The 24,477-nt window shown below is 40.2% G+C and overlaps 1 protein-coding gene and 1 long non-coding RNA gene across 2 annotated transcripts in view; one reads left to right on the plus strand and one right to left on the minus strand.

The window, feature by feature from the left end:
• MEOX2 (mesenchyme homeobox 2) overlaps positions 1–15,287 on the minus strand; it is a 77,870-nt gene extending 62,583 nt beyond the window's left edge. Inside the window, exon 1 of the mRNA XM_002720835.6 lies at positions 14,303–15,287. Coding sequence (XP_002720881.1) covers positions 14,303–14,816 — 514 coding nt within the window. The 5' untranslated portion in view covers positions 14,817–15,287. The remainder of the gene's footprint in view (positions 1–14,302) is intronic.
• A 1,270-nt stretch (positions 15,288–16,557) lies between these two features.
• LOC149121710 (uncharacterized) lies at positions 16,558–24,242 on the plus strand. Its single transcript, XR_016222428.1, has 2 exons — positions 16,558–16,788; positions 23,091–24,242. It is a non-coding gene; the product is annotated as an uncharacterized LOC149121710 (long non-coding RNA).
• The last annotated feature ends 235 nt before the right edge of the window (positions 24,243–24,477 follow it).

Genomic DNA, 24,477 nt, shown 5'->3' on the forward strand with positions numbered 1-24,477 from the left:
CAGATGTGGCAGCCATTTGCAGAATGAATCAGCAAATAAGCGATCGCTTTTTGCCTGTGTCTCTCTCTGTTCCTCTGCCTTTCAAATAAATAAAATAAAAAAAAATTTTTATAAAGGGGAATTACAATTATCACTGATGACCACAGAGACAAGCCATGCATTGTAGTAAATCTGTAATGCTTAGTTGGACAGTCATGTCTGAAAAGAATGACATCCAGAGGACAATTGCTTGTGTCTTAGGACTTCTCATTGAGAAACAAGACTCTTCTTGTCTTGGAATTCTCAACTCTGGTGATATATAAGAATTGCTTAGAATTTTTGTAAGCTGGCAGTGTCCTGATGAAATGATGAAACACTTGGGACTTGCACCAAGTTACTGGGAAAAATGGGAGCAGAGACAGGATGGCAGAAATGAGCTGGCATTTGTCACGTGCTGATAAACACTGAACAGGACGTGCACACGTCCCATACCATTTCTTTCTCCCATTTTATGCTATGATTTCCGTGTATTGTCAAATTTAACAAATGGCAGCTCCACTCCAGATGAACTTAATTGTAATCCAATGCGCTTCTGTATTTTTGGAAAGGGCTTGTATTACTCCAGTGCTCACTAAGTTTGAGAATCATTGGTTTATGAAGAAGTCCTGATGCACAGAGGATATGAACTATCTTTCTTTAAGATCTGAAGAGATCAGGGAAAAGGAATCAAGACCTAAGTCAAAGAAAACAATATTTATTAAAAAAAAATTTATCAAGAAGCAGGCTTTGTGGCATGGCTGGTTAAGCCACTGCTGGTGACACTGGTATCCCATATCAGAGTGCAGGTTTGAGTCCCAACTGTTCTGCTTCTAATCCAGCTTCCTGTTAATGCACCTGATAATCCAAGTACCTGGGATCCTGCTACCCATGTGGCAGACTAGAAAGGAATTCCTAACTCCTGGTTGCTGGCTTCTGCCTGGCCTAGCCCTGGCTGCTTTGGGTATTTGGGAAGTGAACCAGTACATGGAAAACCTCTCTCTGTCTTATTTTTCCCTCGCTATCACTCTGCCTTTCAAAGTAGTAGATAAATAATCTTTTTATAAAAAGAAATAAATAAAAAGACAGGACAAAATGCACTGCCATGTGCATTATCTTAACTGCTTTACAAAAAATAATGCTAATGGTGTTGCACAAGTAGATTTACCACCAACTTTCCTTTCCAGGTGGTTTATGGGACTTATCTCAGAAGACCTCATGAGAAGATTACTGTTGGTCTGCCCACCCTCTCTTTCCTTGTACTTTAATCACTGGCCAGGCCACCCATGTGGTCATCTGTCAGTATCTCAGATCCATGTTCCCTAATCCTGCAGCACTGTTTGACAATGGTTAGCAATGATCCTCTGCAAAGTGGATCATACAGAAACAGACATCCCGGACTGAAGCAGCATCATTCTATCAAGGTCCTCATAAAAGGGATTTTTAAAATTATTTTTTAGTCAGTCAACTTAAAAAATTTGAAAGCAATCTATTTTTCTTTAACTGACCAATGTGTGTGCCACTATCAAATAGTACAATGCAGCTTGCTTAACATTCCTTATTTTTCCCAAATGTCCAATAATTTCAAGTTTGGTTTAGTGGCTGACATTTTAAAAACGATGAACTGACTATATATAATGTCCAACAATGCATAAATGTATAAAATGCATAAAGCTCAACAATGCATAACACAGCTCTGCATAGATCACTATAGAATCTCATGCCTCACCTAAAAGTAATGCCACAAGATATTCATACATATTGGTTAATAGGAAACTGGATTTCATAGTTACCAGATTATTAAAAATATAGACACCTTATCTTTTAAAATACACATTTCTTTAGCTTGGCTATGATAAACTTTTTAATAAACATGCACTTATTTTTGTCCATACTTAATCCAAAAATTGTAAATATATTACATGTAACCAAAGGCATTAGATGTTAGAAAGCATCCATTGATATCAACCAGACACAAATTCAAACAATGAGACTTTAGTGAATGTCTGTCTACTTTTCCTGTGAGTTGACCATACATTTTCCAAATTCGCCCAACTACTAAAAACCTGGATCTAGGATCCTCAGAAAACCTCAACCATGGAGGATTTATTCATCATCAGTGCAGCATTTTCTAGACCAGATGTAAGATTTACCAAATAAGTAGGGTTTACCTGACTCTATGCAAGTGATACTCTTTACTACTAGTGGAAAATGTAATAATTAGGGAGGTATGCATTTGACAAGGTGTCATGCAGATTTTAATAAAAACAATGCATACAGATTGGCAAAAAGATACTGCAGTCTGTGGGTAAAAAAATAAATTAATCTGACAGACAACATAGAGCTAAACACACACACACAAAGCATGTAAAACTAGTGAAATCTGGGTAATGTTGGTGAATTATATCAATATGAATTTCCTGGTTGTGCTATTATACTGCAACTATTCAAGTGACTACTGTTGGGGGAAGCTAGGTAAAGGATTTATAGGATACCTCTACATTATTTCTTTAAATACTGCACATGAATTTACACTTGTCTCAAAATAGAGTTTTTGTAGTGAAGTGCTAAACAGAAGCAAGTCTATTGGAAAAAGATTTGTTAGAACAAAACAAAATCAATTATCAGTACAGATGTAATCAACTATTCAAAAAGGCTTTAATGATTGGGTTAAGAAATTCTAGATGAAAGCCTATTAATAGATACTCCAAAATTCTTATCAAAGGAAATCATATAGTAAATACAGTACTGCATGTCACTAGGGGTTCTTGGCTAAATGATGGATGCAGAAAACCTGGAAAAATTCCTGAATGAACCCTTCACAGTGAGTTCTAGGTACTCACATCATGAAGTAACAGAACACTGTCTTGAATGCTAACCATGTATAATCGTGCTCCAAAGAATAATTTTGCCAGAAAAACACTGTACTCAATAAAACTTGATTGCACTCAGGAGCCAATCCAAGCAAAGTTGCCTCGTGTGTCAGCGATGGATATTATTAGCCACTTTGTGTGTCATATGCATCAATGTTTATGGTTAAACATTTGTATAGCAAGTGTGGAATAGCTTCAGGTTAATGCAGAAGTCTATGAAGGGAAATGATTGAGTCAACATATTACTGTGTGTTATAGTAAAGAAATCCTACAAGATCCCACTAGGGAAGAATAAAAACAGATAAAAATGCTCAGAGGACAGTTAACTTGGGAGTTCTGTGGGGAGGAGAATACATTAAATTCCGGAGACACAAAAGTGTGACTAGGAACAAAAGAAAGGATGATGTCAAGTAGAATACATTTGGTCCATGCTGAGTAGAATAAAGCCATTGCACTGAGGACCGAATGTAAGTACAGATGAGAAGTCACCAACGGGGAGATCATTAATGTGAAGACATTTGGAAAGCAAATTAAAATTAGTTACGTAAAGCAGGGATTTTTATGTGTGTGTTTGGGATTAGAGTCATGATTAGACAAAAAAAAATGTGGAATAATCAACCCTACTTTCCATACTTGATTTTGTTTTGAGAGTCTTGAAAAAACAAGGATCTGAAATAACAACGAGAGGTCAGAGTTAGGGTCTTTGCAGGGCTCAGTGATTTATTGGAGGAGGAAGGAACATATGGGCCTGGTGTGCACAGGTTATTGGGAAGATGATGTGGACAGGAGAGGGGGAGAAAGAAGGAAAGCAAGTCTGCTTAGTGCAAACAAAATGGCCAATCACAAATATTTTTGAGCAGCTGCTGGACAAGGTAACTGTTCAAGTTAAGAAACCAGCAGTTATCTAAGAATGCAGAGAGAAAGTTAAGTACTTGAGACAAGGAAGGGCTGCTGGGTATAATTGCAGCTAATTTATTTATTACTTTATCTGGACACAAAGACAAATAAAACTATAGGTAAAATTCAATTTCACAAAATTGCCTTAAATTAAAAATTTTAGAATAGGAAATAGATTCTTCAATTCATCAATGGTTATCCAAAATATGAATCTATTTATAAAATTATCTCTAATTTATAATAGATAGATCCTGTGTGCATATAAGCAGATATGAAACATTAAAAGGCTATGGTATTTTTCATGAGGTATCAAAAATATTCAGGCACTTTGTTAGCAGGAGCTACATCACTGGAATGTTCAAAAACTGAAGCTAAGAAATTTTATCAGTGTTTATGTTCATAAAACAAGGATCAAAATGACTTAGGTAATCATAAAACCTGATTCAGAGAATGGTATTTTACACCCAAATAAAGCGTTTTGTCAAATTCCATTGTGTCCACTCCATGGCAGTAGCCAACATTTTAAATGATGCTGAGATTTATTTTTATTGGGAAGGCTAAAAACTTAAGGTTTCGAAACATTTTACGAGATTTTCCTTTTAAGGGCACTAGGCTGCAGTCAGGATACGGCAGTTAGTTGCCACTACTTGGCCGAATGGACAGACACTACTTAACTTCTCTGGGTACATTCCCTCATCCAAAATGTGCATTCATGAAAATGAGTAGTACCTGAGTTCCTTTTAGTAGCTGATACTTCTGAGTCCCAGGATTTGTCTAATTATAAACTGTAACTCATTAAGAAAACTTTGACAGAGCAGATATGTCCTGAAATCTGAGAGTTAATGAAATAGTGGATGTGGCTGAGTCTTACTAGTCACTTCTGCATACTACTGACCATTTATCATTCTGTTCTCCCCACTCCTTCCATGTTCTTTCATTATCTAGAAGACAAGCAACCACTGGTCCTTTCCATTTCCCTCATGCTAGGGATCAGATTGTTGTGACTCTGAGAACTCCAAGAGTCAACTTTGTATTTTGGATTTTGATATAATGCTTGATTGAATTATTCAAAATCAACTGCTGAAAACCATCACCTATAATAAGTTAGAATTTCTCTGGAATACATTTCCCAGTCCTCCGCATTGTATGGTGAATGTCTAGGAGGTGAACAGAGTCAGTTTCCCAGGACTGTTCCCCAGGGAGTTTTATTGTTCTCTGATGCCTCAATTTTAGCAATATTTCAAAGAATTTGTTGAATACACATAAGTGAACAAATAAACCATTGTCATTGTAAAAAGTCACTTTCTCCAAATCGAAACATGTTTTTATCTGTGTATTAGGAATATAATACATTTTTAGTCTTTACTAGTATTTGCATAGTTGTCATCCATGAAGATCTTCAGATACAACTTCTAAAAATACCAATGACCTCCAGAATATATATTTTCTCTGTAGTAAACGTCATATCATAGCAGGAAAATTTTATGCCTGCTTTCCTGGTTAACAGCTAAAACAAACACATGAAATTTCATTGTCATCTTTGAGGCTTTACGTTCTGTTTTTCTTGACTAATCGTCTCTCTGTACATTCCTTTTTTTTATTGGACAGAATTTATTTTATTTTACAATATACTTCTCAAGAGAATAGATTTCGATGGAGAAGTGGCAAAAGACACTTTGAGGAGGAGCCCTAGGGAATCCCCAAGCAAAAGAGATTGAGAAGTGTAAGGGCAGAGAAGGCAACTTGAAGCTATATTATGACTTGGCTAGAATTCACTCTGTTTCAGGAAAATATCATGCAACTTATTCAATTCGTAACCGGATAAAATAATCAGTACAGGTTTTTTCAAATCCTTAGCAATCACTTAGGCAAGCAACATCTTACAGAAGTCTTTGTAGTAAAATATGAAGTGGGAAGACAGTGCAACTTATTCAATTCGTAACCGGATAAAATAATCAGTACAGGTTTTTTCAAATCCTTAGCAATCACTTAGGCAAGCAACATCTTACAGAAGTCTTTGTAGTAAAATATGAAGTGGGAAGACAGTGCAACTCAGAAGATCACACACTTCCACTGATCCATGGTAAAGACAGTCCCTGATCTCCCTGACTCACAGGTCGTTTTAAGTGCTTTAAGAATATTGACTCCGTATAGTTGTTGGGAAACTAAGGCAAGGACAAGTTCAATTGCTGACCATGAGGTGATGGCTGGTGTGAGATGCAGCGAGGGTGTGGCCCTCATGGCTGGGTTCTCCCAGATCTACCGGCCACAGTCCTCCTTTGGTAAGCTTCTATGTATTTCATCATCAAACCTGCAAGGATCTGGCTTCTCATTGTGTTTTGTCAATGGAGGGCAAGGAAAGAGATTGGAGGACATGAAGAAGACAGGTTAGCGTCCTTATTTGACACCAGCTGCCAACACCAGCTGCCAACCTCCACCTGAAGTCTCAACTTTGCCAGAATCTCTGTCCTGCTACTTTCATTGGATTCTAGCAAAAGCTCTGTGTGTCACCTCAAGTTTAAGGGAGCTTTTGGGAGCACCTCATCTGTAATTCATTTTCTGTTGCTTCCCTGGGCACTGCGCACCATCCAATTGTCATCATCAAACTCTCTTCCGTGTTCTCTTGAGTTTGGCACCTGTTTGCCTGTCTGATAGGACCACTGAGAAACATAAGTCCTCTATGATTTATCAACTAATGGCTTAACTATGCAAAAGAAGTGTTGTCATGTTTTTCATCTTCCCAAACATCCGGATTCCCAATAATAAATTTGTTAAAGGTTCCACCTCCAGGAACAACAACAAAAAAAAAATCCTAGAAGAAAAAGGTATCTCTAATTGCCTGAACTGAAGGTGGACATTCCCAAGGAAATGTAGCCAGCAGCAGGCCCCAGATTTGAACACATGAACTCTGGCTTTCCTGCCATTTTAATCTGTCCCAATAGTTTACATCTACATGCTGTCTAGTTTAATGCATCCAGATCTGTTTATATTTCAAATAAGAAAAAAAAAGCCCATGTAAACATAGTATATGGTTGGAAAAGATTTTGTCAAATAAGTAAACACACTGAGATCTCATTTTACAGTTGAAAAATATCAAATAAAGATAGTTGTCACTCGATTTAAATTCACTCAGTTAATGGTAAAGCACTGCGCACATAGTCCTTGAATTGTGAAAACTATTTGTTAAATTACTGGTGTCTTACAAAATCAAAGCTAAGTTTTATCCATTTGGTTTCCACTAAGTGTTTGATGGCACAATTTTATTTTCATGGACCGCATGTTTTAGTTACCAAAATAAACCTGTGATGTGTGAATTTTACTTTGCGGTCATATCTATTTGATAAGTCACTGATCATTTTGTTATTTTTCTTCAATTAATAAGAATATGCTCAGCTTTATTTGCTAGTTTTTCAGGCAGCTAAGAATAATACAAATGTTTGCTGAGCAGTCCAGTGTAAAAAGCTGCCTCTACGGATATGGAATACGCCACTGCATTCACAAATAACTGCCAATTTTCAAAAGTACACTTTTATTTGGGTGTCATTTCTGGCAAAGCTTGAAGGCTGTATTTTCAAAGAGGAAAACTACAAGGCTTCAAAATACAACTGGCCACCGCCAGCCTCGGCTGGACCCTCCTCTGGGTTTCAGCAGAGCCTCAGGGATGACTTCATCTAAGTCATTCTCATGCCCACACTCAAGGAAGATAACTGTGGATATTTTTTATTGGAGAAAATGGAAGTCTCTTGAAGACTGTAGAAAATAATGGCAAAAGGAAGGGAAAAACAAAAGAAAATAAAAACTACAGGGGACCTGGCAGTTTTGACTTTTATAACTGCCATTGATCATCACTTCCAGCCTGCTGGATCTCTCCACACAGCTGTATATTATGCAAGCTTAATATTTTATTTTGTGATTGTAGCACTTAAACATCGTATTACCGCATTTAATATAGATTCTCTAATTCAGATTTACTGTTATGAAGAAATCTAATTTGGATTTCTATTTACCTATTCAGGTACATATATGCTAATATTGTCTATAAAGAAATTATTTTATCTATAGCTACCAGATGTTAATTAATTCAGTATTCATTGTTATCCTCTCTTTGCCACTAAACTTTACACCAAAATACAATAAAAACCAAAAACCATAAAATAAACACTTTGCATTGAGAATTTCAACCCCTATATGCTAGTGAGCCTCAGAAAACATATCTATAGTATCTTCAGTTTAAAGCCTATAAACACACACACAAAATAATATTTAAATATATTTGAAACATTGGAACTTAACTGATTCTATGAAATTCTGAGGAGCCACAACTTATGAATTTAAAGCTGTAATTAAAACTCTGAAATTTTTGCCACTGAGATATTACATAGTAATGTATATTTGTAATAAAAATAAAAATTTCAAGGAGGTAAAGAATTAAGCCATCGATGTACACAAACATTTCAGAATTCCTACTTTTGAATAAATGTTAATTTTTTAACATAACACTACAATAATATCCCATAAGTTGAAGAGCCAATTTAGTAACTTTTAAATGTATATGGTATGGAGAAAGCAAAGTGAATATTTTGAAAGTCTTTTTATTTCTCACAAATGTTCTCCCAAAAAATGAATAGTTACAATATAGATTTTATCTGATCATTTTTGTTCATATGCAGATATGAGACCCAAAAACATATTACGAAATGTAAAAACCAATAGTCCAACACACAGTACTCAGTTTGCAAGCAGTGGCATGTATAAATTCAGAAATATTATATTGCTGTGGGAAACATAACATCATAAATGAAAGTTTCATGAACAGTTGGATACTTTATTATTGTGTATTTAAGATTTTAAGTATAGACAGAAATTAATTATTAACCCATTCAATCACACTGTAGACACCAAGTTATTTTCTGTAGATTTATACACTTACCAGTTAATTTAGTAACGCACATGTCAAAAGATCTTTAAGTAGAAATACTTACTCTGAAATGTAAAAACAATGTCTGGTATTTACGTTCATCAATTTTATGGTATTTATATCAATGTTACTGATTATTTTTCATCATAAAATATTACTTACTACCATTTTCTTACAGGGAAAATAACTTGTCTATACTCTGATAATGTATGTAAAACAGGAAGAACCACTTGGGTAAAGGGCATCCCATTTAGGTTAATTCTGTTGCAAAACAGGTAGTGTCAACTAAAGCTGAGCTCTAAATAACTTACCCTCATACATTTCACTACATCATAGCAATATAGTAATCCATAAGGTTTTCTCCAGTTTCGTTTTGAACTTCATGATGTAGGAGTAGTGTGGAGAGTTTTGCAACTCATTTTTCTTTATGCTATTTCTGTTTCAATTGGAGGCCTCTGTTCAAGTAAAGCTATTTAAAGAAACAGTCCTATGACCACTCAGCCAAACCAAATATAAAAAAGTTAGTGCTTCATTATCTTTACAACCTTTACAAAAAAAACTCCATATTAATCAATAAGCCATGTTAATAGCTAAAACACATGATATAGAGAAATAAGTAGTGATGATAAAATATGTGTCTTGTTGCAGAATTATGTTGTGGAGGAGACATGTCATACCTACCTCAATTTCTGTTTTGTGATTTGTCCTTGGTCTGTATTTCATCTTTGTTCCTTCTGATTTTTAACCGTTGGAGTAGGTCACAAACATAAGTCAAGAAATGCAATGTAGTTTTTAAGTCAATAGTGGATCCTTCTTATTTTAAGATTATAGCTAAGTGGGAAATGTTATTATTGATCGTCTCACTTCACAGACTAATGTATCTTCCTCACAGAATGCTTCATTGTTACAAAAATCAGTGTGCAAAAATACAGGCTATTTGGGAAAGGTGGCTTATACACAGCTATGAACTCAACCAATATTAATTAATTTTGTAATATATGTTTTCCAATTTTTCAATCTAAGTAACATTTATCAATAATAGATATTTGCAACCCTCAATTCAATGCTTGTAAAAATAATAGGCTCAGAAATTCAGAAATAAATTACTAAAGTGAGCACAGCCTAAGACTTAATATATTGTCATATAATATTGATTTTTTTTTCATTCGAAATGGAGATATAAACAGCCCTCACATCTTTGCTCTGTATTTCAAGCTGCCATTTTAAGACCATTAAATGAATCAAATTGTCCAACCATGACTACATTACCAGACCAAAGACCTACAACAGATTTATATATAGGGACTTTTACACATGATTCAGTTATTAGTTCATCTATAGGCTGACATTTTCAAATGAAAAAAGCGTTAGTTCTTCCATTACCTTTGGAATTAGCCTCTCAAATTTCCATAAGTATAAGAGAGAGAATTGATCCTTTCTGGCATTTTATATATTTTCATTTAAAACTAATTTCTTGAAATAAGTAGGCCTTAGAGCAAATATTATAAGTTGTGACTTCCAGTGTTGTGATAAAGGCCAATGTTTTCAAGCACAGAGGGGAGAGGGGTAATAAACAAAACATTTTTTTTCCAGTTTAAGAGTAGAAATCAGCTTACAGGGTGTCAGCATAATGGTTTCTATTGATAGTTACTATTAAGTAAAAATTAAATGTTAAATATTTAACATCAAATTTCTAACCTGAGGGAAAGCTTATATGTTGTCATGTCTTGCACTTAATGGTTTTCCTTTTCAAATGTTTTAGAGATTTACATAGAACTGGAAAATATTCCTACTTTTATTTACATTCTTCCTTTCATTCATTGATGGCATTCAACAATAAAGCATCTTCATTTCAAAGAGTTCTTACCCAAAAATTAATCTACTACTCCAAGAAAAAGAGTGAAAATGGTACATTCTGTAGTTTTGAGACTTTTAAATTGTTCAACATTCTCCTTAATCTTTGAGATCCAACAGAGTATTTTCTTCTACTCTAAAGCAACTACTAAAAAGACACAATTCAGTAACACAGAAATGAATAATATAACACAGTCATGGAATATCTAGGAAAAATTACAATATGATGCACAATTAGCTTGAGTAAGATGTAACTTTGGGTTTAACTTTCAGTTTATTAAGTGCAGTGTGTACTTGTCATTCTGCAATGCCAAGCATATAGACAAACACTGTTCCACAACAAATGTTTTATGAGTTGGTAGCTATAAATAAAATATTTGCCATTTTACAAGAATCTAATATAATGCAACGTCTAATAAAATTCATGTCTCCAAATCATGCCCTGTTTTGGATTAAGTTCTGACTTTTAGGAAATACAAACTTATATTCACTAATTTGAAAGAATATATTTACAATATATATTGTATGTCCCCCACAAAAAAACTGGCATTACATCGATTAATCAATTTTAGTTATTTTAACTGAAAGTGGGCAGTTTATACCCTGTTCCTACACTACTTGGAGAACAATCAAATGTAATTGAAGCCAAGCAATTGACACTATTTATAGACATTGCTCAGAATCACCTGCTTTGTATTGATTGTCTTAAGCACCATTGTAAACTTTGAATTTTTAAGAGTCCCTTTGAAGACGTAGCAGATGTTGGCTTGCTAATAATGCTAGAAAGCATAGCGGGTTCAAAGTTACAAAAATGTTAACACATATAAAAAATAATGGTGTACTTTCCTATTAAACTTGGTTATTTTCAATTGTCAATAAACTATAATGGAGGCCTAAAGTCCATAAATATTTGCTTCTAAACCCCTAAGCTTCCATGATTTGTACATGTGTGTGTTCATGTGTGTTTGTGAAGGGGAAATGCATATCCATACTGGGAAATGTTACACACTGTACTTTTAGCATCATTACTATGGATACAGATGCGTGGTTTATAAATATTTGGGCCGCTTTTCAATATTTTCTAGTGATCTAAATTCTGTTAGAATTTAGCATTGTCACAAACACTACAAGTACAGTTTGGTGTTAGATGCAGGCGTTTGGACTTCGCCGTGTTTGGACTTCGCCATGGTTGTATGCATCGCGTTCATTCTCCACTATAACTACACAGTGATTATAAACTGCATGACCAAATGCACATGATCTCCACGATGCATGATCTGCATTTCACTTAACACAATTTCAACTTTTCAGAGTTCAGAAATCAACTCCATTTTAGGTTTTAGAAATATTGCAATATTAAAACTGTGTTATAAAGCAAGAGTTATAATGTTAATATGCATGATAAGAATAGGCCAGAATAAGAATTATTTCTACTGTTGCTTCAGTTTCTGCTATGTTGAGAAGTCCTTATAACACTAAGGAGTAAAATAAATTCTAACATAAATTATGGAAAACCAAATGCAATATAGGAGAAAGACATCTTAAACTTAAATCTACCTAAATGTCTAGTCAATATTAACTCAGAGGTTAAAACTGGCCAATTAAGTTTAATTTCAATAATTATGCCATAAATAGATCGAGCCAGAAACTGTTGTGATGTTTCCTTTTAGTCAAACATTCTTCCAGAACGTACCATCAAAGAAAACCCTCATCTAAAGTCCCCAATGATTTTATCCTTGGTGATGGCTGAGTGTATTTCCCACTCAAGCTGTAATCTATCAATACTTTATGCGGCTGACACAAACTTGCTTTTCAGGGACCCTAAATATCAGCTTCAACATGTAAAAATGAATTTTACTTTGTTATATGGCTAATTTCTCATCCATGAGAGAGGAGCTAAGGAGCATTAAAGGAGGCCAATTTTTTTTTTTTTTTAAGTTTCATTGAAACAATTCGTGGGCATCAGTTCTTGTATTCCACTTTCTCTATCTGTCCCAAACAAAATCACACTTGCCCTATGAAATTCGGATTTGCCCTAAGACACTCAGGGGTACTGGGCTGAGTCAGGACGCCTGAGGAGGGAGCCCATCATCCGGCTTCTCCCGCGGAGAGTGAGAAGGGCCGCTCGCTCAGAGCTTCTAGTTCTAGAAGGATGTTCTCATCAGCCCGAACCGCCTGAACTGCCACCGCTTCCACACCAACACTGATATCCAGCGCCCAGTCTGTGCAAGGGCCATTGCTGTCTAAAACTGGCCCTTGTTTATTTATTTATCTTTAAATAATGAAGATGAAAACCTTCTTGCTGGGATTAACCTTTCAACTGGTCTTAAGAGAGTTTCATTTGTAGTTAGTAAAACCCATTAAAAATGAGTGACATCGCTAGTAACTTTCTTAGATATTAACTAATTTGTGATGGGGCATTAATGGTCCACCCCTGACCCTGGAAAGTAAAAGTCGAAAGAAATCCAGCGCAGGCTAAACTGAAGAAAGATCGGTAGCATCGCTGCAAAGCAATTCCAACGCTCATTTCCATCTGCGTCCTTTATGTGGCCTAAAGCTTTACAGGAGATAGACATCTGCCAACTCTTTCAACCCACGGCTGAGATTATCTTCTGGGACTATAGACATCAATTTCGCAAAAGAAACACACGCTAAGTGTTCTATTGCGCAAATGACATCTTCCTAAAACACGAAGGAACCCAGGGTCACAACTCCCCTTCAGTGAAAAATCCTCTGAACAATTTCATCACAATGCAGGCAGGTAAGGGCTTTGCAGACCTGCCTCTGTGGTTAGATTTCCCGGGCAAGCTGCGCGTTCCGGCGCTCCCAGGGCTGTTAGGTTCCGGGCACGCAGACGAACGCCTGGTGGGTGCCCCGTTGCGCGTATCACTTTGAGCAGACAGCACTGGACCTGCCCTTGGATTCCCAGTTTTTGTCGTATTGCACTCATTGAGAGAGGAGTTGATCTTCCACCCTGAAACCTCTTCGATTCTCCCTTTGCATTGGTACCATACGAATACTACTAACTACTCCTAACAATCGTCTTTCTCCAATACTTTTCGTCATCTATTTGTTTAAAATTTTCTGACATGCTCCTTAAAAAAAAAAAAAAAAACTTCTTAGACACTATCTTCCTTTCCCAAGAAAGGGAAGCATTTACCATTTAGAATAGGTTGCTATTTAAGGAATCCTAAAATCCAGAATAAATAAATAAATAACCTAAAACTTTTTTTTTTCTCATACGCTCTGCCAAGTTCCATTCCAAGGTTCCAAATATTGTGCAACGATTTGGAAAGCCAGTTAACGATGGGAAAAAGCGAGCCATTCGGAGTCGGGAACATGCGAGGCAGAAGTCCGGGAGCCGCACCCGCACGCCCGCCCCACGGACACGCATCCCCAGGCGCACGCCCCTCCCGGCGCCGCGCCCGGCCGTCACGCCGCACAATCGATTTCACAAACTGTCACTCGCTCCCCTTTGGTCTCAAACTTCTGGAGAAGTAGTTTGGGACCTTGGGAAGCCTAGAGCTGCCGCTGCTGGCTGCGTGTAGGTTGCGCACAGGGGTAACACTCCCCTCGCCCCCCCAAGTAACTGGGACCACAGCCGCATCTCCCAAACCTGCGCGGGCTGGACACTGCCCCAGCTTTTGCTGTGCCCCGCTGCAGCCTCCAGCGCTTGCAAACTGCCGCCCTGGCCCGACCCAGCTGCGTCTGCACTCCGGCCGAGGGTCCTTGGCGCGCACCTTACCTGAGCTGTCGCTTTTCCTCTTGCCCCCGCTTCGCTTCTCCACCTCCGCGGGTGACAGCGTCTGACGACCGTAGTCCCCCGGCGCGCAAGCGGCCCCAGTCGGGGTGCTGGAGCCCAGGCTGGAGGAGTTGGAGCACAGGACCGGCGGGCTGCTGCCCAGTTCCGGGGGCCCTCCGGAGTCCGGCTGCAGGCAGAGGCTGTGGCGCGCCGCGCTGGGCGGGGAGGACATCTGCGGGAGGTGCCAGTTGGTTTGCAGCGCCTGGTGCTGTTGCTGCTGGTGGTGGTGGTGGTGGTGATGGTGGTGGTGGTGGTGGCCCCGGTGGTGCTGGCTGGCGAACATGCCCTCTTCGTTGGGGTATCCCGCGATGATGCACGAGGACGACGAAGTGGAGAGCTCCGGGTAGGACATGTGGTCGGATCTCCCGTGCAGGGCGAGCGACGACTGAGAGAACGGGTGCAAGCCTTGCGCCGTGGCGTGCGGGCTGCGCAGGCAGCCAAAGAGCGGGTGTTCCATAGCATGCAAGTCGCGGGCTCCAGGCGGGAAGACTTCAAGACGACCGCTCCAACGCTGGCACCACCAGCCTGCGGGCGCTTCTCCGTGGCAATCGTGTGGCTTCCCCCGCACCCTACGCCGCCCCTGTGTCCCCAGGCCAGAGCCGCGCGGGCTTTCCGGCAGCGCTCGTGTAATCCCTGTCCTAAACCCTCGGGCCGGTCTCCTTCACATATAAACACTGGGACCCAGAGGAGCTTCCCTCCGAGCGACTCGGATGTCAAGAGTGGGAGCGGTCGAAGCCAAAAGAAGGTGGTCCCAGAGAACTATACGCCTGGGGGGTGGGGTGGGGGGGGGGAGGAAGGGCTCTGGGAGGTTATAAATAGAGTGTAACGTGAGCCGGGGGCTGGCTTAGGAGCCTGGCGCTGACCACATGCGAGCTCCTCCAGCGCGCCCGCTCAGTCTGCGCCCCGCGCTCCCAGCCCCGCTTCCCACTGCCGGCTGGACAGTCCTTCCGCGTGTCCCCGCCCGCCCGGCCCTGCCAGCAGCCCCGGGCTGCAAGCCGCGCACCAGGCGCCGGGATCCCGCCAGTCCCGGCTCCGCACCCACCCCCCAGCCCCTACCCGCGCACCATGACTTGTCAGTGCCATTTGGAAACTGTCACCCGCAGGAAAGCTTAGGGGTGCGCCCAACCCCTGGGGGAGTGAGCGCGGCTGAAAAGGGCAGAGCAGAGCCAAGTCTAGCGCACGCTGCGAGAAGTTTCTCAGACTTCGCTCGCTGCGTGCGCCCCGGGGCACAAGGCGCGCCCGGCTTTTTGCCGCCGAGGTGTGTGCGCCGGCCGGGCACCGGGCTCTGGGGTAGGGTCCAGGTGCGGAGTTGCGCAGCGCGACCCGCAAGTGGGCAGCGCTCGAGACCGAATGGACCGGGACTGGGTGCGGTGAGCCGGCGGAAAGTGCGCGGAAGCCCGCGCCCAGGCATCCCGACGTGAGCCGCCTACTGGTGCCCTGCCTTGGCGTCCCGCCCCCTGACCGTCACAGCGAAACTGGTCCCACTCCATTTCCCAGCCACCAGTCCATCTAGAGCAAGCTGTCCTGGGCCGGGAAGATTCTGAAGAGAGTTTGTCCCTGTCACATGCCACGTGCGGATTTGCACGCGTGCTCCCAGCCTCGCCCCCTCCTCCCCCAGGAGGCAACCCAGGGCCCTTGATTTTCCTCCAGAACCCCACCGCCTCTCTCCCGCTCCCACACAAACCAGCTCCTTCCACACACTCCTCCTCACTGCGCTATGGTGCCACTGATTGGGAAACCGAACACTCTGATGCGTGCCATCGGCGCTTGGGCGTTTCGGGTTTGCATCCCGCAAACAGGAAAGCATAAGTTTGGAGTCCCTGAGCGCATGCGGGCCGCTGGCTCTGTCCCGGGGGCGCACCGGGCCGCGGGGCAGCCGGCTCCCAGCTGGGCCGGTGCCGTCAGGAGCGCGCGTGCCCTCACTGCTCCCGGCCGTGCCACCAGCGGTGTTGCCCCGTTATTTTCATTGTCTCAGGTGTCCCGAGGATGGGGACCAGGTCTTTGAAGTTGTTCCTGAGATTAATGGGCACAGCAGACGGGGCTGGACATCTGGTTCGAATTAGGGGCGAGTACTGAGCCATCTCTGGGCGGTGTCCCCGACGGACGGGCAGGACCCTCGGGCCCCTGCCCGTCCCCGCGGTCCTTTGGAGGGGAGCCGCAGCGCCGCAGCTTGGCGAGAACCCTGGCATCCGCGGGAAAGATGGAATCCGTTTCCGCGGCCTGGAGGTGGGGTGCAGCGGGGGTTTGATGGGGAATTGGGAGACGTGTGAGCACTGCTGGCTTGAACGGAAATGGAGCCCTATTTGGAGGGAAATTAGTTTTGCAGACTTCGTTTAAAAAAAAAAAAAAAAAAAACTAAAGCTTTTGTTGAGCGGCGGCTCAGCCTTCCAGTCTGGGTCTGAGCTGGAAGCGGCCGCACGCCGTGGACGGTAAGGTTTCCTGCGCCCGCGTTTCGGCATCTCCTGCGGTTCCAGACTTCCAGAGGGGGTCTTCTGCGGGTTGCACGTTTCTGGGGGTGTTCGCGCTCGCAGGGAGGCATCCAAGACTCAGAGCTTAATGATATTCCTTCCTGCCACTCCCTCCACTCTTGGGGCTTTATTAAAAAAATAATAATAGCAATAATAAAGGGGAGGTGGAGGGAGGTCTCTTCCTCCAAAACCTTCGGAATCTTCTTTGAATTTCCATTGTGTTGATGGCTCCACTGCGTGCTCCGGTAGGGAACTTGAAGTACAAAGAGCAACACAAACTACCCCCAACACCCTTAGCTACTCTCTGGGTTGTGGGTGCAAGGAGCAAGACTTTTTTTTTTTTTTTTTTATCCAAAGTGGAATTGAGGCAAGCACGTCCATGAAGGTAACCAGACACGTGGGTTTGATAGGGACGCTGGCCACCAGAAGCCTGGTGGAAAATGTCAGCCGAGAGGGACCTAGAATGCCACCCGACCCGCAGACGTGGGGCAAAGCACCCAGAAACGTCCTTCGGGTTTTCCTCGCGTTTGTTCAGCAGCTGCAAAGCCGCGCGTGCCTGCGCGCAGGGGAAGCTGCGTGGTGCAGCGAGCGCACGGCCGGGAACCTGCGCAGCGCCCCAGGCTGGCTGCCTCCCCCTCGCTATGTCGGATGCTAACAGGTCCAGCGATCTCTCCACAACCTGCTGCAGTTGGCTTTGGGCACCGCGAGGCCAGAAACCTGGGAAGGAAAATTCAAAACTGTTGGAGTAAGGAGGAGGCGCTCCCCCAGGCATGCAGCTGAGGTGAAGCTAGGGAGACAGGTCCTTTAAATAAAGGGAAGACCCAGCACGCTTACCCTGGGTAGAAATACCGCAGTTCAGATCTCTTAACATAAAGCATAATACAAGGAAAATGTATTTGGGAGGAGAAAGAGTGTGACTCAAAGAAGAAAGAAATCAAAGATCGTCTTCTTACTGCAGTCTAGAATTTAATATGACTTCCTTATTTTTCTCTGAGTTTCGAAAAATATATGAATTATTCCATACCATGTTTTACATTTTCATCCTTTAAGAATATTTGGAATAAAAACAGATATATTGATTTTTATTTTCTAGGCCATGAAAAATTTTTTTCTTAAAAAATGTAATAATGACAGGGAAAAAAAAAAAAACCTAGCATTTCCCAGAATAGTTAATTCGATGTTTGCATATATAAAATTTGATGTTGAAAGATGCCATTTTTATCTAGTTATTTCAAGAAGAATAATGCAAACTACAAAATTGGTTATAAAATTTCTATATAACAGTATGTGTGGTCTAGTAGTTATTCTGTATTTACTATATTCTTGGTTTTTCTGAAAAAAAAAAAGTGCTTTATGCAAGGATTTCATACCCAGGATCACATTAAAAAGAGGTTGATAATATGAAAATGTTAATCAGGTCTTGTAGGGCACACAATCAAAATTATTTTATGGATGTACTGGGCTCTTTAAACTTGATAATGTGTGAATCCATCATTACCTTTGCCAAAATGAAATGAAATTCAACAGTAAAGGCAAATATCTTTATACAAAGCAAATTAGGACTATCTGGTTCAAAGGATAGTAGAACTTATATCAAACAATCTAAAAAGTTGACAGGTAAATTTTATTGTGATATTCATGATGATTCTTTCAAAAGTTGCCATGGACATTTGCAACATGTAGCGTGATGGGAATTAAAATGTTTAAGACTAAATATAATGAAATTCTACTTTGCATTTTACCTGATAGATAAACTTGCCTTGGTAGCATACGGCCAAAACATTTGAATTTAGCTGTGGATCACTAAGTTGAAGCTGGAATTTGTTTTACAAATATTATTAAGCATATTATAAACATTATTTCTGCTACATTTTTCAAGGAGTAACAGCTATGTACTTTGGCCCTTCTGAAATAAAGAATTTTAAAAATATATCCAAATATGCTAAATGCCCAGGAGTAATTTATGTGGTATATGAGCTATTCTATTTCTTGAAACTAAGGAATTGCCTTTCTCAGGGAATTACTCATTATAAAATTTAAGGAACAATTTTGCTATGGCTTATGCATACCATTCAGTTATTGTTTCATACTTTACCAGATTTTTTAAATGCTGCTATTTTCACGTAACACTAACTGATGCTTTCACAATAAAGCTTGCTGTATTTCTCCATATACTATAAGAAATAAATATGCTACCTCTGAAATTTAAAGCAATATTCAACATACTTGTTTTTTCTAACTTCTAGGTCTTCCTGCATTTAGATTTATGATTTCTTTCAGAAATTGGTGATTTTCTTAGTTAAATTTGGTGCCTTATAGTAAACAATACTGCATGAAATAGTAAATATAACTTTATGCCTAAAGCAATGAGATGAAACACAATGTGTCAAAATAATGCAAACTTTTTAACCAATAATCTTCAGAAAACCAGCACGAAATAAAAATTATGATTGGTAAGATCAAATGTAAAAGATTTCATTGAAAAGTCAAAACATAGACCGTCCTCCATACTTCCAACTGCTTTCTACAATCATTCATGCATTTCGCCTTTTTTCTTTCTTTCGTTTTTTGTTCTTTTCTTAGTGGGCAGCGGTAACATAGGGAGGACAGTAACTGCCCTCAGATTTCTCAGACTTCTAAGTGCACTTCCTTCAGTCCACCTGTTTTAAATCCAGATTTAGTGCACAGTCACCTCTTCATGATGCAAATGGGAATAGTTGCATAGGATTCCTACATTTTAATTTGCATTCACCCCGGCTCTTCTTATTTTTATTGATAATTTTAGATATTTTCAAAATTCTGTGGTTGAAAATTTCTCTTCTCTATATCTCTATAATAAAATGCCATGTATAGCTATATAATACGTTATAAATTCCACAGGCTCAAACTCATAACCATTCCATTTCTATCCACAATTTAAGGAAATTCTACATTTACTTCTCCCAGGTCATAAAAAGCAATGCGATCCTTTTAAACGGGTTGAATTTAGATCAAGTTCATAAATTCAGAGGGCAAAAACTCAGTGGAAACTAAAGATGGGAATTACGGGTAAAACCTCTTCAGAGTTTTCCAACTTGAAGAACTGAGCCTGCCTGGTATCATCTTGGTGCTTAGTTCAGTTGTTTTTTTCTTGTTTGTGTTTTTAATTTTCGTACTTCATCCATTTGTCGTATGTTTCATTCTAAAATTTGCTTTTCCCTTATGAGCTTAGGTTTATGATTTGAGTCGCTAAAGCCCTCCTGTGTTAGTTGTGTTAGTAAGTGCCTCCAACCATTTCACTGCACACTCTAATTTTATAGGAGCCAGACTCAGCAAGGGAACACCAGCTGCCTTTGATGTCAGCCTTCTTGTTTAGAGACACAAAAGAAAAAGTTCTACATTTGCATAGTGAACAAAGTGGAAGTTATGGCCAAATACAGGATCTCTCATAAAAAAAATTTTTCAAAGTTTAATATTAGTACTTAATTTACAAAGCTTAGAGTTTTAAAGAAGATTTTGAGAAGTGCTATGGAATATTTTATGCATGGCAGTGGCCCAGGGACATGGATGAAAACAAGGAGGAAAATGACTAAATCATAACTCTCAGCCTGTGTCTCCAATGACCTGAGAATTAAGAGATTATAGGAGGTCAGATTAAGCCAAAGGAAAATCAGGAAACAGTGTTTAGCAAGCAAAAAGGCAAAAAGAAAGATTAGTTGAAAGATACAGGAAAAAAAATGTTCTATTTGTTAATACAAATATGTAAATCATAAGCCACATGCATATGCTAATGGTTAAAAGATCTCAGGAACACATCTCAATTAAAAAATTAAGTGATCAGAAAAGCTCATGCATTTAATCATACGGCACATGTATTTTTCATTAAAATAAAAAAGAAACAGCTTTAAATAATTGCTTGTGCCTAACGAAAACCCTGGGTAAAGGCCTCACTGATGCATGGACAGGCAGGCACTACCCAAAGCCTAAAGCCTGAATGATCCCTGCCTTTTTGTCTCACAGCTTGGTAACCTAAAACTCACTGTAGTTGAGTGTATTTTTTTTCCTAAATTGTATTTATTTTTAGGGGCCGGTTTTTGCAAAGCTGGGATAAGAGCATATACATGTATTGGAAGGTTTTCAGCAGCTGTTGGTGGCTGAGTGAAAATTTTCAAAGGTTTTGTGCCAGCTTCACCCTAGAGCACTTCAGGGAACAAACAAGGGAATACTGGTAGAACCCAGCACTAAACAGAGCTCAGAGGGAATTCCAGTTCCAGCCCAGGGGCCCAGAAAATGCAATTGCTCAGGTGGTCAGACTCACTTTCACCCACAGGGGGACTTGTCTGGCCCAAGTAAAGCTCCCTGGGAACCACACAGCATACAAATACTAAAGGAGACTCTTCCACCAGGGAGAGAGGCAACAGAAGATCCATCCTCCCACAATACACTTATTTTATATGACCCCTGTCCTGCGATCACCCCAGGCCTTGGTCCTATTCCACATTTCTAACCACTGACTCCTGTGAATATAAATAACTAGAGCACAGGAAAGCAGCAGGGACCGAAAAAGTGAAAATGATCCTGAAACCCTTCAGGATAAAAAGGAATAAACTCACTGCTGACGTTGAACATGGCCTCAGGGGTGAGGGGGAAACTGGTCAGTCCTTTCCCGTCATTTAGGGCATCTGTACCACTCTGCCACAGCATTTTGACAACAAAATTTATTAAACAGATTAAGTGTCCTGGTTATAGTGAGATGGATGTTTCCGTGAAGATAGATACACAAGGTCAAATCGAATAAATTGATCAATAATCAAACACCATAATGCTGGTGATCGCAAATACCTTTTAAGAATATTCTTCAGAAATGGTAATTATAAACAAATTAAAATACCATAAGTATGACTTTCCAGCATAATATGTTTTCATTTTTCCCTTCATAGTTATCATTCGTAAGACAATAGCACCTGTCAATAGCTTATGAGATGCTTGAATTCCTACAAGTTCTGTTCTTACTCACCTCTTGTATCCTTTGGATTTTTAAGATCAGATCTTCCAAAGTACATGGCATAGCATAATCTGATGGATTCTGCCCAGGTAGATGGCTCAGGCCCAAGTACTATCACCTGACATTCTTTCAGAAGCAAAGATAAGCTCATAATTACAGAATTCGTCAAAGCTCTTCCCTATTGTATGTGTGGTGGCTCAGAGCTCATTGAGTATCTATAGAAGAGATATAAAGAAATCCATTAAAGCTTGCGAATATTATGCACTGTAAATTTTAGGCTGTTGAATTAGCTATGGGCATTCTTCTTTCTATAAGAGTATTACAAACACACCAGTCCATGCATCATTCTGTTACATAAATGCCTTTTTTACATAAGTAGTGCTCATCCAATTGTTGTCACCTGGCATTTGTGCCAAATATAAAGGAGTCACAGCTAAAACAAAAATTGGGTTCAGTTCCTCATACTGTACTAGTAATTCCAATAATCAAAATTTGCTGAATTTCAATTTCTGTTGAACAAATGCCGTGATACTGTCTCTCTCGATCCCACTAGGGATCTGCTTGAGTCAGAAGTGGGAAGCCACCCTACACAAACCGCTTTTCTTCCTCCCTTACACAGACACAATCAATCATCAAGAAGAGTATTCCCAAGTAGAGTTCTTTAATATTTATTAATTACAGCCTTCTCTCCATCACCAGTGTCATGACTTTATTTGAGGGTGTCACCCTCCTGGCTTGAATTACAGAGAAATCCCAGGGTACTGGAGTAGCTCAGAGGGAGGGCAGAGAATTGGTTAGGATCTTAGCTCTGACACTGTCTAATTCTTGCAGTATACCCATTTGTTTACACAAAATAATATTCAATAAATCAGACAATGTTGCAATGTGCCTATCACAGTTCTAATAAAGCTAAACAAACACTGAGTAAGTCTAAGTTACCTTTAGTGCTGCACTGTTCGATAGACATATGGTTTCAGTGCAGTCTTAAATGTGGCTATTCCAAATGGAGTTTCACTTTAAGATTAAAAAGCACATCCAACTTTAAAGAATTCCCTGGAAATTAACAAATTTATGTTGATTATAATGCAAATGGTTACTGTTGGAACACTAAGCTAAATAAAGTTACTATTCATCACATCCCTTTCAGTTTACTTCTTTAGTGAGTGGAAAATTGAAAATGACATACGTGGCTTGCATTATACTTCTCTTGGACAGTGCTGTGCTAGAGAATGTCATTTAACTTTTTTTTTCCCTCTTTTATTCCTTCCCTTGCAAATAGGTACCAAATTACATATATATCTGTCAAAATGATGTAGGGCCAGAATCCCTGTGTAAGTTGATCCCCTTGACCCCATGATGAGAAGCTTCACAATGTGGCACCACACCTGGAAACCTCCAGAGCAAGAGCTCAAGGAAACACAGGAACTTCCTGGAGCAGCAAAACATCCTACTTGAAGCTGTTCAGTTACTCCTCTGGGCATCAGAGTTAATTCACTGTTGAGCTGCTTGAAAGAGTCGGTCTGGCAGTGGTCTCTGTGAAGAAAGGAGAGGCAGGTGGATTACTGGGGATGCGCTGCACAATGCTGTCACCATGGTTACCCTCTACCTCTTACTGCCTTAGCACAACTTCAGTTCCTACTCCTGCAGATTTTGATGCAAGCTGGCTGGCCCTCAGGGCAGCAGTTGCTCCTGCGAATTCGTCATCTCAGCGTGTGTCTCCTGGAAAGCACAGCAGGGGAAGACAGAGGTGGAGGGTCACATACCTGCTCTCCTATTCTTTGATGCCGAGGTGAAACATGTCATTTCTGTACTCACAGCTCAGGGACCAGAACAAAGCCATGTAGACCTGCGAAAGAATTGGAAAATATTCTGGACCACATAGCCCTGTGGAGAGCATTAAACGTTTCTGTCACAGCACCGTACATTTCCTGAGTTATTCCAGCATTCTTATGTTGCTTTTTTCTAGTGTAGTGTCTGACACAGACAGAACACTCAGTGCAAGTACACTCTGCGGAGCATTTAAGTCCACAAGGTGCACTGAATCATCACACTTTAGCTGCCAGGTGGCTGCTGTATCATCAGGAAATCTATCTGCAGCTACAACTACAACTTGTCCAGCTTCCATTTTTTAAGTTTTTTTGTTTGTTTCTCATGTTTTGTTTTGTTTTTGTTTGTTTTGCTGTGGTTTTTACTGTGGAGCAGAAGGCCATCCCTAGATTTCTTTGAAACTAGAACAACAAATATGTTCATTTGCAAGGGCAGAGGTTCAAATTCTAGGGGATTCCATGCACAAGAATCTGCAACCACGGTATGGCACCAGTCTCTCTTGGTGTAAATCAGATTCATTCCTTGTCAGATATTGTGTTTTGTTTGCTGTCAATATCATAAATTCTTTCATGGTTGATTCACAATATAAACTCTGAAGATAATACCTTGAGTTGTGTTTTGTGTTTGTCACTTACTAGCACTTACTTAATATCTTTACATCTAGGATTTCTCATCCCTAAAAATAAATCCGCTGGGGTCAGTGTGTAGTGCAGCTGTTTGAACTGTTACTTGGGAAATCTCCATCCCATCTTGGAGTGCTAGGGATTGAGTCACACCTGTGCTTCCAATCCAGCATCCTACTAATGCAGCAGATCATGACCCAGTTACTTGGGTTCCTG

This window comes from Oryctolagus cuniculus, chromosome 16, assembly GCF_051225735.1.
Source record: "Oryctolagus cuniculus isolate XC-2025 breed Fujian yellow rabbit chromosome 16, ASM5122573v1, whole genome shotgun sequence".
Lineage (NCBI taxonomy): Eukaryota > Metazoa > Chordata > Mammalia > Lagomorpha > Leporidae > Oryctolagus > Oryctolagus cuniculus.